General features: G+C 43.1%; 1 protein-coding gene across 6 annotated transcripts in view; it reads right to left on the reverse strand.

The window, feature by feature from the left end:
- The window catches only part of Dglucy (D-glutamate cyclase), a 118,680-nt gene that overhangs the window by 42,157 nt on the left and 59,783 nt on the right, over window positions 1-16,740 (reverse strand). For 5 of the 6 annotated variants that reach the window (XM_074067323.1, XM_074067322.1, XM_074067321.1 and 2 more), the window contains exon 2: window positions 2,933-3,065. In XM_074067323.1, coding sequence (XP_073923424.1) covers window positions 2,933-3,038 — 106 coding nt within the window. In that variant the 5' untranslated portion in view covers window positions 3,039-3,065. Of the gene's footprint in view, window positions 1-2,932; window positions 3,066-11,611; window positions 11,674-16,740 lie in introns of all 6 variants that reach the window. The other variant, XM_074067319.1, reaches the window with a different exon arrangement.

Raw genomic sequence — 16,740 nt, forward strand, 5'->3', positions numbered from 1 at the left:
GGGTAACAAGACTTTAAGTGATTTTGACTTTCTTCTCTGTGCTTTCCTCAATATCATATAATAAAGACTACTATGGTCTGATTGTGGCCCCAGAAGTTCATGTGTTGGATCTCTGGTTCCTCTGTGTGGTAGTGTTGGGAGATGGGCCTAGTAGGAGGTTTAGGTCATGGGTGCAAAGTCCTCATGAGTGGATTAATGCCATCTCCTGTGCATTACATTAGTTCCTGAGCTCAGGGGGGCTGGATTAATTACCCTTCGGGCAAGTCCCCACCCTTCCTGTTAGCTCCCTTTGATAAGTACCACTTCTGTTTTCCACCATGAGTTGAAGCAGCATGAGGCCCTTGCTAGATGTTAGTTCCAGGCTTTTGGCCTCCTCAGCTTCCCAAACCTTGCACTAACCTCTTTCTTTATAAGTTACCCAGCATAAGGTATTCTATTATAACAACAGAAAACAGACTAAGACCCAACCAAACAAAAATATAATTGTGTTCTGTTGGACAAATGACTAGAGACAATTCTCCTAACTGCTAGATTTGCTCTATCAACATGTGAACATTTCTTTTCTGCAATCATATTGTTAGCTAATATTTACCAAGTGCTTATTGTGTGCCAGATTCTCTGTGGTAAGTAATTTACATATGTAATCACTTACAGTTTATAGTTGAGGGAAATGAGGCTCTGAGAGAAGAAATGACTTTCCTAGGGTCACACAGTTGGTATGAGGCACAGCCAGGATTTAAACCAGGGACAGGTGATCCCTGAATTCTTCCCACTCCATCACTGAAGTGTATTTACTGTGCCATGGCCTCTGGACCTTCTTAGGATGGGTCCACCACGTTTGGCACCTTTCTCCTAAGAGTTGCAGAGTGAAATCTGCTGGTTTAAAATCCAGGACTGACTCCCATCCTAGCCATCTGTGCCTGAAAGTCATGATCTCAGACCCCATTGCACTTGCCAGTGCTACAAACAGACTTTCCAAATGAGGACCACCCCGCCACACACACACCACCACCACAGCTGCCCAAAGTCCAAGGGAGCTGTCTCTGTTTCAATGAAGTGAGGTGGAAAGAAAAAAGCCAGCCTGGAGGCCCTCCTTTCCCCACCTACCACTTCTTCCCTCTAAAGCCTATTGTGAAGACAAGTTGGATTTTAAATACAATGAGTCAGGGAGGCATTAGATCCACAAAACTTCTTTGTTCCCTTTTAATTAAATGCTCTTCAGGGACTTTGTGTTTAGGTTTCCATCCTCTCTATGGCTGGAGATGAATAGAAAAGTCCCTGAGTTTCCCCCATTAGTAACAGGACATGGACTAGAGGCGTTTGTGGTCCCTTTTTGGAGAGGGGGGCCTACCCAGAGATCTCACTTCTTGGTGAGGGTGCTTTTTAGTCTGATGTTGATTCATGACCGTAGATCTCTTGGGTTCCATTTAATGACAGGACATTTTCTCTTTGTGGAAAGAAATGGAGTGATTCCTCTGCATTTTTTTACCCCCAAAATCAAAATTTCAAACTTAATAACAAGAGGAAAAAAACACGGTGTGATGTTCCTAATCTGATTTAAAGCCCCAGAAGAAAGTTCTAGGCTGGAGTTTTCTAGCTGTTGGGTAAAGTGAGTTTCCTTCCTGTAGATTGTTCCACCATTGCAGGTGGTATGGGCAGAGCAACTAACTTACCTTCCAGGTGGCCCTTCTGAGGTGCCATAGAGAGAGTCTGTTGCTACTTTTATTTTAGAGACAGGCTGGGAAAGGTTACAGAGTTTACTCACAGCTTTGTTACTGGTAAGGAGCAAGGTTGTGATTCACATTCAGGGCTGGAGGCCCTGTCTGTTTTGTCCTATGGCTTCCTGAGGACACAGCAAGCAGTTATCACCTGCAGTTAAGCTAGTGTTTGCTAACTGTGTATAATGGCTTGTGGTAGACTATGACTGTGGTGGCCCTTTCTCTATAGATTATGCTTCCTTGTATTCATAGCTTACTAGAGTCCCTTCCCCATCGACTTGGGCCTTGGTTATGTGAGTTGCTTTGGTCAATGGAATGTTAGTAAGTTTGATGAAAACAGTTTTGATACATGCTTCAGTGTTAGAGCTTATCCTCCCAGAATACTTCTCTTGGAATCCTGAGCTACCATGGAAAGAAGTTTGGATACTACTGTTGAAGAGGTTTCATAGAAAGAATGACATGTTAGGCCCAGCTGGTCCAGTCATCCCAGTGGACACCAGACAGGTAAGGAGAAAACCACCTTAGATGGTCCAGCCCCAGTGGACACTATGTGACAGAAGAACCACTCTGCTAAGCCTAGCCCGAGTTTTAAGCCACGAAGATTTGGGGTGCTTTGTTGTGCAATAATAGATGACTGTTAGCCTATGAGTAGCAACAGAGGCTAGGCATGTCAATAAACTAAATGAAAATTGGCCTGTAGCATTTTAAACCTGCTGCTGATTTTTCCTTTGGGCATTTCTGCCATAACCAGAAAAGTATGTTTTTATTGTGAAATTTTGCTGGGACTTAGGTCAGTGAAAAATTTGACATGTGTTTTCTCTGACAGGACCCTTCAGCCTTGGGGGGTCACTCCTGGGAGACAGTGAGGTAATGGCTGCTACCCAGAGAACAAGGCCAGGAAGAGTAGTGAGGCTTATCAGAATCAAAGTTGGAAAAAGCAAACATCACTTAGGGCCATTTTCCCAGGAAAGAAAACCTCTGCAATCATCTGAGCCCCTGGGGATCAAGCAGAATTGGGTGGCCCTAGACTTCATGAGGTTTCTGTGTCTTGAATCTGGTCCAGGGTGCCAGATCTTTCTGAGAACTTAAGTAGTCACCAGAGCTCATGGCATGCTTCCTTTCTACCCCATACAAAGGCTAAAAGTCTCAGGACATCTGGGCCTATGCAGTTAGTATTTCCATGAATTTAAAAAACATCTGGCCCCTCCACTTACCCCCAGCCATGCCAGATGTGTTTCTGATGTATGCTTTTTTTGGTAGAATCAAGCTCCTTATGGCAGAGGGAAGGCAGGACTTCAGGTGGAGTATGAAAGCTGCCATGTCATCCTAGAATGGGCCACAGGGAACCTGGGTGACAGGAGAAAGGGGAGCTGGTTAGAAAGCATAGCCTCCCTGTAGGCACCTAGTCAGATTCCACCTCCTAGGCTGCCTGCAGGAGGTGCTGTTTTGGGGGCAAGTTCTTGCCATGGTCAAGGCTCAGTTTCTAGTGAGAAATTCCTAATGGCTGGTGACCTCTGCTTGCCCTTCCCCTGACCTGGAATGTCCTTTGTCCCTCTCTGAAGACCCTGTCACTGTGGAGTTGCCACCAGGCTCTCATGGGACCTCCTCACTTTTAGAACATTCTTTGAACTTCTTGTTTTGGCCCTCAGTCACAGGGGCTTAATACTCTACTTGACTGTGAACTCATTTATTTCCTCAGTGCCTGGAAGACAGGGATACAACTTAGACATTTTCCCCAGGCTCCAGAGTACCCATCACAACCTATACACATGTACATTCCAAAATCACTTTGGAGGGAGGGAGCAAATGAGCAAACACCTCTGGCAATCACAGATGAAATAACAGGCCCATTATTTGTCTTCTGTTTTTAGATTGAGGTTCCTAGAAGATAGGAGTTTGGGGTTTTCTTTTTTACTCCTCTTCCCTGTTCTATCTATGCACAGAGATATATACAGACTTTTAGCAAATGAATAAATATCATAGATTTTTAAAATAGAGTGTGTTTTTAAAAATCACAGTTAAAAGTTTAAAATATTGGAGGCTCAAGTGGTAGAGTACCTGCCTCGCAATGCAGAAGACCTGAATTCAAACCCCAGTACTGTAAAAAAAAAAAAGTTAAAAAATTTATTTTTAAAAATAGAGATGAGGTCAGGAGCTGGGAGTGGTGGCTTGTGCCTGTGGTTCCATTAATTGGGAGGTAGAGATTGGGAGGATCATGGTTTGAGGCCAGGCAAGGCAAAAAAAGTTAGCAAGACCCCATTTTAGACAATAAGCCAGGTGTGGTGGTGCATTATACAGTCATCCCAGCTATGAGGGAGGCATAAGTGGGAGGAACCAGATCTGAGGCTGGCCCTGGGCAAAGCTGTAGAACCCTACCCCCAAAATAACAAAAGCAAAAAGGGCTGGGGGCATGGCTCAGTGCCTAGCAAGTGTGAGGTTATGAGTTCAAAGTCTAGTATCACCAAAAAATTAAAATAGAGATGGTCTCAAAGCTCTAGGAAATTACACCAGAAAGGAACCCTGTAAGTTGACTTCTTATACCCCAGACATAGTGGTTTCAATGCATAAACAAAATGCACACTCCAAAGACATATTGTGTTGATCTCTAAAGCATGGCCATGTTTTTCCTTTTATCCATGCAGGCCCAGTACCTTGCATGGTGATGCAAAAGCAGGATTCAGTCAGTATTTGTTGAATGACTGGATGAAGGGAGACTGCAGAAGGGAAAAAGACTGTACAAGGGAGAAAGCATGACTCCAGGGCAGTTTTCATTGTGAGGGTTCTGGACAGGCCTGATTTCCAACAACTCTCTGTCTAAAGAGAAGTACTCACTGGTATTCCAAACCACCAATTTATGTTTCCAACTCTAATCTCATAGATAGAAAACCATGTAAGCTCCAGGGTCACTTTAACAAGATTTGGGGTTGCATAAAATCTCAAACAAACAAAACAAAAAGAAGATTGCCCTGGAAGGTGGGAGACATGTATTTAAAACTGACATGAGTGCTTTAATACTGCTGGAACAAAGAGGATATGAAGGAAAGAACAAAGAACAGTTAGTCCTGCTGACTGGGGTAGGGGTGCCTGGAAGGATCAGGTGAGGATGGATTCCATGTCTCAGGGGAAGATGAGAAGGCCTAAGGAAGTCTAAGGTGGAGCTCACTCTTGCCTATTGGACTGAAGAGTGTGCTTGGGCCTAGCAGGGCTGACCCCCAGCCAAACAGTGAGTCACCAGTAAGGTCCTGGATATCTGTGTCTCCCACAGTCAGTGCAGCAGAGGACTTAGCACCTCAGCCTGGAACTCAGCAAAGGCCAAGGAGTGAACAGTTCCATATCCTTGTGGAAGATGGCAGCCAGAGCCTTTCAATAACTATACTCTCTTCATATCTGGAGGAAAAATGGAGTTTACCCACACTATGGAAATGAGACACCACTGCTATCAGCCCCCGACCTGCCCCATTATGGCTCTAGCCATCAGCAGGTGAAAGCCAGGTGCTGCTTGGCAAATAAGTTTTAACCTGAAAGACCAACATCTGAGGGTTGTTGCCTTTCCTTTCCTTTATTTATTTATTGTGCTAATATAAGTGTAAGTGGATTATAGATTAATTTCCTGGCCTGGAGATAAATAAGTGTAGCTAGAAATCTGCCCTGTGAAATGCATGCTGGGAGTGGACCACCCACCATGCATCCTGGGAGAGAAAGAAAGCTGAAAGTCCCTACCTTACAGAATCATCCCTTGAAGGCAGGAGTCAAGCAGATGAAGTACATCTATATTGACTATTGTAAAAGAAAAGTCCTTAATATACCAACCAGGGAATGCTTACTTAGAGTAAATGATAAGCAAATACTACCATATATGGGTACCCCTGAGTTCCAGGCTCCATGCTGGGGCCTTTATGCACACCATCTGTTGATTTTTTATTTCAGCCCCCAAGATAAGCATTGTCAATCTCATTGCAGATAAGGAAACTAAAGCTCAGGAAAGTCAAAGAAGTTACGTAAACTCCCATAATTAGCAGGTAGAGCCCAAATCCAAAAGCAGATTTAAATTCATGTTTGTTTGATTTGCATCTACCTATCCAGTTTATGTATCTACATGTCTATGCATTTGCCTGTCCATCCACCCATCCACTCATCCCTTCCTCCTTCTTTCCCTCCTTCCTTTCATCCATTCATCCACCCATCTAACCATCCACCCATCCACTCATTCATCTATGCACCCTCCCATCCATCCATCCATCCATCCATCTTGTGGTGTTAGGAATCACATCCTCGGTGCATTTTAGGAATAACATGGACCATCCACCTACTTCTTACAAAGTGAATGTAGGACCAGGGTCTCTTGAAACCATTTGTTTGAGAACTAAATTCTGAACTTCGTAAGTTTGTGGTAACAACCTGTGGTAAACCTGCTGATGTATGGATGGCCCCAGGGGTCTCATCCTTTTTTTTTTGGCATAACTGGGGTTTGAACTCAGGCCTTTGCACTTACTAGGCAGGTACACTGCTGCTCGAGACATGCTTCCAGCCCCAGTATATTCCTCTGGACATAAGGTAAGACAAGGTCCAAAAGTGAACCTGGACTGGGCTCCAAGAAGCCCCCGTTTTTCTCTTCAGAGAATACTCTCAAATCCACAGGTATTATTTCATCTATCATAAAATATACCAGAGAGGAGCCCCACAGACAATCAAACCCACAGCCGGAGTCTGACACACCCAAAACTGCAGTGTAAAAATATCTCATCTATGCCTATCACAGATGACTAAAATTCCACTATCATAGAATCATTGCTTTGCTTTATCCATGCAATAAAATTCCAAGAACGTATCTTAAGACGTTTCCAGACAGGGTATGATAGAGGACATGGCAGCACCGTTAACAGAAATAATTTAGAAACAACCTAATTGAGGACTAGTTATATAGAATACTACTAAATAAACTATGGCACATGTCTTAGTTTTTTCTTGTTTTTGTTGTTGTTTGTGGTGCTGGGGATTGAGCCCAGGACATTATATGTTCTAGGTAAGGGCTCTAGCACTGAGCTGCATCCCCAGCCCCTTAGTTTGCTTTCTGATGTTTATAACAAAATACATGAGACTGGGTAGCTTATAAAGAATAGAGGTTTAGCCACAGAGTGTGGTGGCACAAGCTTGCCTTTCATCTTATCACTTGGGGATGGGCATGTGAACTAAACAGAACTTTCTCAAAAGAAGAAATTCAAATGGCCAGAAAACACATGAAAAAATGCTCACCATCTCTAGCAATAAAGGAAATGCAAATTAAAACCACACTAAGATTCCACCTCACCCCTGTTAGAATAGCCATCATCAGCAACACCACCAACAACAGGTGTTGGCGAGGATGTGGGGAAAAAGGAACCCTTTTACACTGTTGGTGGGAATGTAGACTAGTACAACCACTCTGGAAAAAAATTTGGAGGCTACTTAAAAAGATGGACATCGATCTACCATTTGATCCAGCAATACCACTCTTGGGGATATACCCAAAAGACTGTTACTCCAGAGGCACCTGCACATCCATGTTTATTGCGGCACTATTCACAATAGCCAAGTTATGGAAACAGCCAAGATGTCCCAGCACTGACGAATGGATTAAGAAAATGTGGTATCTATACACAATGGAATTTTATGCAGCCATGAAGAAGAACGAAATGTTATCATTCGCTGGTAAATGGATGGAATTGGAGAACATCATTCTGAGTGAGGTTAGCCTGGCTCAAAAGACCAAAAATCGTATGTTCTCCCTCATATGTGGACATTAGATCAAGGGCAAACACAACAAGGGGATTGGACTATGAGCACATGATAAAAGCGAGAGCACACAAGGGAGGGGTGAGGATAGGTAAGACACCTAAAAAACTAGCTAGCATTTGTTGCCCTTAACGCAGAGAAACTAAAGCAGATACCTTAAAGCAACTGAGGCCAATAGGAAAAGGGGACCAGGAACTAGAGAAAAGGTTAGATCAAAAAGAATTAACCTAGAAGGTAACACCCACACACAGGAAATCAATGTGAGTCAATGCCCTGTATAGCTATCCTTATCTCAACCAGCAAAACCCCTTGTTCCTTCCTATTATTGCTTATACTCTCTCTACAACAAAATTAGAGATAAGGGCAAAATAGTTTCTGCTGGGTATTGAGGGGGGGAGCGGGAGGGGGTGGAGTGGGTGGTAAGGGAGGGGGTGGGGGCAGGGGGGAGAAATGAACCAAGCCTTGTATGCACATATGAATAATAAAAGAAAAATGAAAAAAAAAAAAAGTAAGAAATATTACAAGTTTGAGGCCAGCCCGGGTTCCATAGAGTTGGAGGCCAATGTGGGCCACATAGCAAGATACTTCTCAAAACAAAATAGAACAGAACAGAATATTATTTGGTTCACAGTTCTTCAAGCTGGGAAATCCAAGAGCGTGTAACTGGCACCTGCCCAGCGTCTGCTGAACCTTTTTCTTGTATCATAGTGTGGTCAAAGGCATCACATGGCGGGTGAGACAAAGCAAAGCTTGGGTCTCTGTTCCTCTTCTTATGAAGCCACTAACGCCATCATGAGGTTGTATCCATATAACCTCATCTCATCCTAATTACCTCCTAAAGGTCCCACCTCCAAATTCCATTAATATATGAATCTGGGGGCTAAGTTTCCAGCACAACAACTTTGGAGGGACACAGTTAAACCATAGATGTGTACCCGTATCATACAATGGGATATCATGTCACTACTTTCAAAAATGAGGCAGCTTTCTATACCTTATCTGAAATAATCTCCCAAAGACATAACACACAAAAAAAGGCAAGAGGGAGAGTTTTATATGGACTAACACACCCATGCTGTGTTCAAATACGTAACACCATTTCTGGAAGGATGGAGAAAAGCTTGGTATCAGTCTTGTCTACAGAGGGGACACAGGGAGGCCAGGGAACCTGGACAGGAGCAGTGGCTGCCATACTATGCTTCATGTGAATAGTGTCCTCTGGACTGTGCCATGCGGTGACTCTGATGAAGAGACACTTCCTGCTGTTGATTTTTTTTCTAACCTTTTGAATAGTATGATATGTAATTATTATCTGACTAAAAATTGAATTTAGGCTGTTTGCCGGTGACTCATGCCTATAATCCTAGCTACTTGGAGATCAGGAGGATTGTGGTTCAAGCCAGCCTAGGCAAAAAGTTCATGAGACCCCTATCTCGAAAATACCCAACACAAAACCGGACTGACAGAGTGGCTCAGGTGGTAGAGTTTCTGATTAGCAAGCATGAGGCCCTGAGTTCTAAACCCCAGTACCACCAAAAACAAAATGGAATTTAGGGGCCAGGCATGGTGGCACATACTTGTAACCCTAGCTGCTTGGGAGGCAGAAATCAGGAATATCAAAAATCAAGGCCTGCCCAGGGAAAAGTTATCAAGAGCCCATCTCAACAAGTAGGCTTGGTGTGATGGTATGTGCCTGAAATCCCAGATCCTAGGGAGGCACAGGTAGGAGGATTAGGATCTGAGGCTGCCCCAGAAAATAACATCAGATCTTATCCAAAAAATAGCTAAAGTGAAAAAGGGCTAGGACTCAAGTGGTAGAGTACTTGCCTAGAGAGGGAGAGAGAGAGAGAGAGAGAGAGAGAGAGAGAGAGAGAGAGATTTTTCTTATTTCCTTTCAGTTCCACGAGGACAGGACACTTACAAAATCTGTTTTATTCATTTCTGTATCTCTAGCACCCTCAACAGTGCCTGGCATATAGAAATCACCCACTACAAGTCTCCTGTGGGGAGGGGAATGGGCAAAGCAAGCTGTGTGGACAAAGTCCTCTGAGACAGGTGGTAAGGTGGGGCAGGAGAGAAACCATGTGGCTGCCCAGGCCAGGGCAGCAAGGTTTCATAGAGGAATTAGTGGTTGACAGAGGTCAAGGAAGATAAAGAGCAATAAGCCCAAGCCTTCACATGTTCTCTCTTCATGCCACCATAATGAAGCTGTGGCAGCTCCATCAGCTGACAAGCATGGTGGGCACCTTATGTTTATTTTTATTTATTTTTTAATTTATTTTTCTTTTACTCATATGGGGCACCTTATGTTTATGTGCGATTGTGTTTGGGACCTTGAGGGACACGAAAACATAAGAGACATAGTCTATTTTCTTGAAGCTGATAGTCCAGCCAAGAAGAACACGGTATTCACAAGAACAAACAATTCTCAGTGCTATAAAACTCCATTTCTGGTGTCTGTAGATGTCCCCTGCATCACTTCCCCAGATCCCTACAATCTGATAATGGAAGAACAGAATGAGTAGGTGTACAGACCTTGTCTCTACTCATTAATTTTTGTGGTGGGAGTTACTCAGTGTTTGCCAAGAGAGTTGCTGGTGGTAGCCTAAATACAACTGCAAATTTGCAAAATAAATGTTGCTGTAAGGAAGAAGGCATCTGAACTATACAAACATTTCATTAAAAAATGTCATTACAGTAACAGAGACAATAGATTGGGGAAATGCTGGCAGTCATAATTAGCACTTGTTTACTTAACAGGTCAGATACAAGTGCTCCCAATATACAAAGGAGAGTTAATAAGTAACTATTTTCAATCAAAGTGGTTTCTTCTTCTTCCCTTTCAAAAACAATTCAGTTCTAAAGTAGTTAGGTACAGCAGAGGAGGGTAGGAGTCCATGATGGTGGACAGAGAACCAGAAGTTATGGTGGCCCACAGCAGGGTGTCAGAACCCAAGTGGGGTAAGTAGGATATCCCAAGGAGGATGGTCTGGCTTGTGGGGTCCCAGGTTGTAGAGAGTGAGAGACATGGTCTGGCATGGCACAGTGAGGGGGCAGCTAGATGGAGGAGGTGGCGGTGGACATGGGATATTTTGGATATCCCATGGATAAATGATCACATTTATTTGTGATCAATCAAATAAATCAACATATTAAGGCTCAGAGAACCAAGGTTTCTCACTGTTGAAGAGAGTTACAAATATGGAAAGGAAGAAAACTAGAATGATGCTACAATTTTTTTAACTGAATATGGGTGTATAAGTACAAACTGGTGGAATTCAATACCTAGAGCTAGATTTGTTTTTTTTTTTTTTAAGTAGATGTGGGGTGTGTATGTGTGTGTGTGCAAATGTATGTCCCCTAATTGTGCCAGAGGCATCAACACCTGGATAGGAATGAACACATCTCATGCCCAGACCTTGGATTTTGAACACCATTTTCCAGTGAACTGAACTGAAATTCCTTGGAGAAATTCAATTCTGGGGCAAGGAAAATATAAGATGAGTATCTTGGTGTGCCCAGAAGTGAAAATGTGCTCAAACAATGAGATATATAAAAAGGACATGGATCGAAAGGACTGTTACTGCTCAGACTGGGAGAATTTTGAGCTTTGACATAAATAATGGTAGGAATAGATTATGCTCACTAGTTAATAGAGGAATCCATAAGTCCATACAGATACAGGAAAAATTAATTAAAAGTTGAGTAAGAATGAGATTTTTAAAAAAGTGTTTGTGGACTGAAGTTGTGCCCCAAGTGGCATACATTGGAATATTATTCAGCATTAGAAAGGAAAGAAATTCTGATGCAACATGGACAGACCTTAAGGGCATTAACTGAAGTGAGCCAGACACAAAGAGAAAAATAATGGCTAGGCACCTGTGGCTCATGCCTATAATCCTAACTACTTGGGAGGTTGAGATCAAGAGGATTGCAGTTTGAGGCCAGCCCAGGCAAATGGTTCATGAGATGACGCCCATCCCTAAAATAACCAGAGTAAAATGGACTGGAGGTATGACTCAACCTATAGAGCACCTGCTTTACAAAGCACAAGTCCCTGAGTTCAAGCTCCAGTACATCAAAAAAAAAAAAAAAGACAAATACTATATGATTCTACTCACATGAGGAACCTCGAGTACTTATGTTCATGCAGACAGAAAGTAGAATGGGGGGCTTCCCAGGTCTAGGAGAAGGAGGAATGAGGAATTAGTGTCTAGACTTTGAGTTTGGAAAAAGAAAATATTCTGGAGAAGAATAGTGGTGACAATTACAAAGTAGATGGTGTGTGTGAGTATGTATGTGTGTGTGTTGGCTGGGGTTTGAACTTAGGGCTTCACATTTGCTAGGCAGGTGTTCTACCACTTGAGCCACATTGCCAGACGTTTTTTCTCTGCTTATTTTTGAGATAGGCTCTTGCTTTTTTGCCTAGGCTGGCCCAGACTGTGATCCTCCTATTTTATGCTTACCATCCTTGCTGGGATAACAGGCATACCACCAGATCCAGCTATTGGTTGAGATGGGGTCTCACAAACTCGAAGTAACTAGGATGCTAGACATTAGCCACTGGCACCTGGATCAAAGTAGATGTTCTTAATGCCACAGATCTGTATGCATAAAAATGGCTAATATGGCAAATTTTATGATATATATATATTTTACCATAACAAAAATTTGAATTTACTCTTTTTATTTTGGTGGTACTGGGACTTGAACACAGGGCTCACACTTGCTAGGCAGTCACTTTACCACTTGAGCCACTCCTCCAGCCCTCAAAAATTTGAGTAGAAAATGTAAATTGATTATTAAGATCACTCACCAAACTTTCACTTTAAATATTTACTTTCAAATAGGTGGTGCAGAAAGTGACACAGATCTTGATGTAGGTCTTGAATTGAGTAACAAATACTCTCTAACTCCAGGGCTCCCATACCAACTCCCAGGGAAGGAGCTGCTTTTGGGGAAGAGAGTTTCTGTGTGTATGCTTCATGTGGCCAAACATTAACTTTGTGACTCTGAAACTTCAGCAATAACTCTGTCTGCAAACATGACTATGAATCCATTCTTAGAGACTTATTGAATATTTGAGAGCCTCATTCTTCAAAGTGAATCTGCTTTGAGTTACCTAGCCAAGTAAAGTAACCCAACCGAATGGCAAAACTCCAAGATATGACTGCTGTGAGTGAGAGAGGCAACCCTTCTGTTTCAGAGTTGGCTTGGACACATGTGTTTGCTTATTTAATATGGAGTTTCTGCAGTGGCTCTGCCAGGGCACATTCTTGTCACCACAAAATATGACCCAGGAATCCACATGGTGTTTGAGTGTAGATGCTGCCAACAGTAAACACTAAGTCACACAGCTCAATGGGTAAGTCCTAGCCTAAACCAGATGGTTGTTTTAATGATGTCTACCACTTCATAACTCAGTTCAATGGCATGACCTATAAGACGACTTCAAAGTCACTGTGGGCACCACTTTCTGGTTGGAGGCTCTATGCATCTCAGTTGCTAGGGAAGGACTTGGGTGGTGAGGACCTGGAGCTATTTCCTGTAGCCATAGAAGGCACATGAAGTACACATTCTCACTCTTTGGCCTTCTGTTTTTTCTTGTGAAATGTCATACAGGCCAAGATAGACATTTCATTAGCACCTTCCAGTGTTATGGTTTTCATAGTCTGTAACTACATAAGTAATTATTTTTGAATTGATGTTATTACATTTTTAAATTTTTCTTTGTTAGGGGAGTTTTTTGTTTTTTGTTTTTTGACAATGCTAGGGTTTGAATTCAGGATTTCCTACTTGCTAGACAGGTGCTCTACCACTTGAGCCATGCCCCCAGCCCCTGTGTCTTTCTTTATGTGAGAGAAAAATTAATTTCAGTTGGCTAGCGCTTAGACCTATTGGCCTAGAACCATGCATTAGTGCAGAACTACATTTGCTTTGCCTTGAAGAAGCACCCACCTGAAAGCATAAATGTATGGAAATATATATACATATATATATATATATATATATATAGACAGAGAGAGAGAGAGAGGGAGAGAGAGAGAAACGCATGTCTTTAACATTAATCCTATCCTGCTTAGCCTAATATAAGACAGGTAGGTTTAAAAGTGTGTGTATATATGGATTGCATTTTAGAAGATGTAATAAAGTCCATTAAAAACGAACTAGGCTCCGACTAGATTCATTTATATATTGGCCCACCACCTTGCAGAGATGGTTATATAAGTACTATGGGATGGCTCCAATTATTGTTAAAAAGGGTCTTTCAGTCCACTGAAGCTACATCTGAAAATACTTGAGGCTGGGCCTCACTCTGTCCTGCTTAAGGTTTCACAGACTGAAAAGCACAAATGTTCAGGACTCGGTTCCTGTGCCAGTTCTTTATTGCCCATTGCATAAAACCAGTGGCAGTTCTATATCCAGACAGGATGGGGACCACATGTACCTGATAGTGGGAACAAGATGCCTGGCAGGGTTCATTTCAAGGTCACTGTTGATTAAGATATTATTGTACAGGGCAAAAGCCAAGTTCCTTAGGAGAGTTCCCTGGGAGGACTCGGAGAGAAGGTCCAAGGGTTCTCTGGGAGAGAGGGTGTGTCCTCAGGGGCCTCAGACAATACCAGGGAGCCAGTGAGAAGCTTCCAGGGACTGTTCTCCAGGAGCCTTCCCCCTAAGCACAGCTGGCAGCCTCAGGAACAGAGGCCTGACTCTCCTTGGTGCATTTCCATGGGAACAGCTTGCAGCCCCATGCTGGGAGGTGCACTCCATCTATTTCTATGGCTCCTATCACCATGGCACCTACTTGCTCTGAAAAACACAGCTAAAAACAGAACATAAAGAAGAGGGGGGCAATCCACTTCCCTGCAGTCACCTTCTCCTGCAGCAGTTGTACCTTGTGATTGCTCACATGGGCCTTTTCCATTCTGAGATTCTATGTTTTTGTTGTCTGTGACCTTAAAAAACAAGAGGCCTACTCTCCTCAGCATCATTGAGTGAGGGTGATGTTTATGAGAATCCAGAAAATTCTCACTCAACTTGCTGTAGGAACACATTCCTCTTGGCAATTCACAAGGAAGTGGCTTGTGAGTTCAGGGCCTTATGTCAGGTGTTTCAGGAAGGGGAGGAAGTGTGTGTGGCGGGGGGAGGTATGGTGACATCAATTGCACAGATGACTCAAGAAAGACTTGTTTTTGTTCCAACAAAGAGGCTCGCGAACTTTCCTGCGAACACACTGGGAATTCTCTTGAGAGAGATCCAGAAGGCTAAATCACTTCCTCGAAGGTTTCCCTTCAAAGTTGAGCCACACAGCATAGCATTCAGCCCAGTCTCTACAGTCAGACAGAACTTGAGTTCAAATCCTGACTCAGCCACTTGGTAGCTCTATTGGTGGCTCCATTATAAAATGGGGGAAAATAATAGCTCCTGTCTCAAAGGGGCTCTGTGGCAATTCCAGGAGGGAATACACATAAAGCACTGAGAAAGCTCCCTGCATTGAAAATTAACTGCTGGATGTAAGGGTGTGAGGGGGAGGACAGCAGTAACAGATGGGACCCCAAGACACTCAGTGGCTGCCCATCTTGCTCTCCCAGGCATGACTTTCCACCCTCAGTCTCATGGAGCAGGCTCCCACATTCATTGGTGTCCCTGGACATGGCAAAGGGAGCTGAGGACAAACTCATGCTTTGAAGCAGGTGACACCATACAGAAGGGCCATGAGCCCAAATGCTTGATGTGGCACACAGGACAAAGGAGTCCTCGTGTCCTAGGCAAAATCCCAACATGTTTGCCTGCTTGTGGGCTTTTCAATCGATAGCCCTGAGGGCACAAGTCTCCCCTTTCCCCACTTACTAGTTGAGTGGCTCTGGACAAGTCACTTCCCTTTCCTTCTTCGTCTGTGAAACAGATCTGTCTCAGAGGGTGGTTGGAAACATTAAAAGACAAAATGTAGAAAAAAGCCTCTTACTCAGAGTCAGCACACAGTGGGCTATCTTCTCTTCCAGACCCCACACTGAACAGTGTAAGATAGAATAAATACTCCATTTAATGAATAAGGGATTTGCCTTTATAATAGAAGGAAACAGGCTCATTTTCTTGAATGTGCTCATAATGCTGGTAAATACTGGCCTAAAACTTCCAGGCTCACTTTGAGCCCAAGGCCTGGGGCAAGCACAGTCCCTTCCAGTGCCCCTATTCCACTCTTTCAGACTCCATTTCTCACAACTCACTCTGAAGCACAAAGTACATTCTGCACCAGCCAAACAATCTGTGGGCTGCTCTCACATACAGCTTACTCCCTCCTATCTTTTTGTTTTATAAAGCAACTTCCCTGTTGGGATCATCATGGGAGTCTTCCTGCCTAACCTCACTCCCACAAGAACTCCTGTTTCCATGTGGAGATCCATGTGCTTCCAAGGAACTGGTTCAAGTTTCTAGAGATGAAATGTGTAACTTAAGCTAAACCAACCAGTTAGTTCCATCATCTTGCATTCAGGGGATTGATCAGTTAATGTGATCTAAATTAGTTCAATCAGAATGACTCTCAGGACTCACCTGATAAAAGGTGAGTGTGGGCTTTGGATGTTAGGCCTGGGACTAGCCCAGTGACTTTACCATGATAAACAAAGCCAACACCATAAATTGGCACATAGGAAAGCATGATAGCATTATGAAAACCTACATAGGATTAAAACTTTTTTAGATAGTATCTAAAACATGTCCTACCTCTAATTTCTTAGTTCTCTGAGTTGACAAGTTCAATTTGTGTCTAAACCAGTTCAAGTTGGTTTTTCTGTCAGGATGAGAGCCACACAAACAGTCTCCTTTCTGCAATTTCAGGGTCCTTGCCATATTCAAACTCAATTCCAGGGTTGGGCGTGTAGCTCAGTGGTAAAGGGCTTGCCTAACATGTGTAATACCCTGGGTTAGATCCCTAGCATTGCAAAAACAAAAACAACATCAGTTCCTGAAGGAAATTCTGTTACTTCATTTAACTCTATTGCTTCCCTTACCCTAGGACCTCCATGTGCCACCTACTAAGTACCCACCAAGTACGGAATCCTCACAAGAAAGCCCACTGAGATTTAGTGTCTCCGTTTGTCGAGTGAGGACACTGAGGCCCCAAATGATATGAAATTATTTCTACTAAGGTTACACATCTAGCAGTTGATAATGGTTAGGACTAGAAACCAGACCCCTGAGACAGGTCGGTTATTAACACATTTTGGTTTCTTTTTTTAAATATTAAGTT

This window comes from Castor canadensis, chromosome 3 (genome assembly GCF_047511655.1).
Source record: "Castor canadensis chromosome 3, mCasCan1.hap1v2, whole genome shotgun sequence".
NCBI lineage: Eukaryota > Metazoa > Chordata > Mammalia > Rodentia > Castoridae > Castor > Castor canadensis.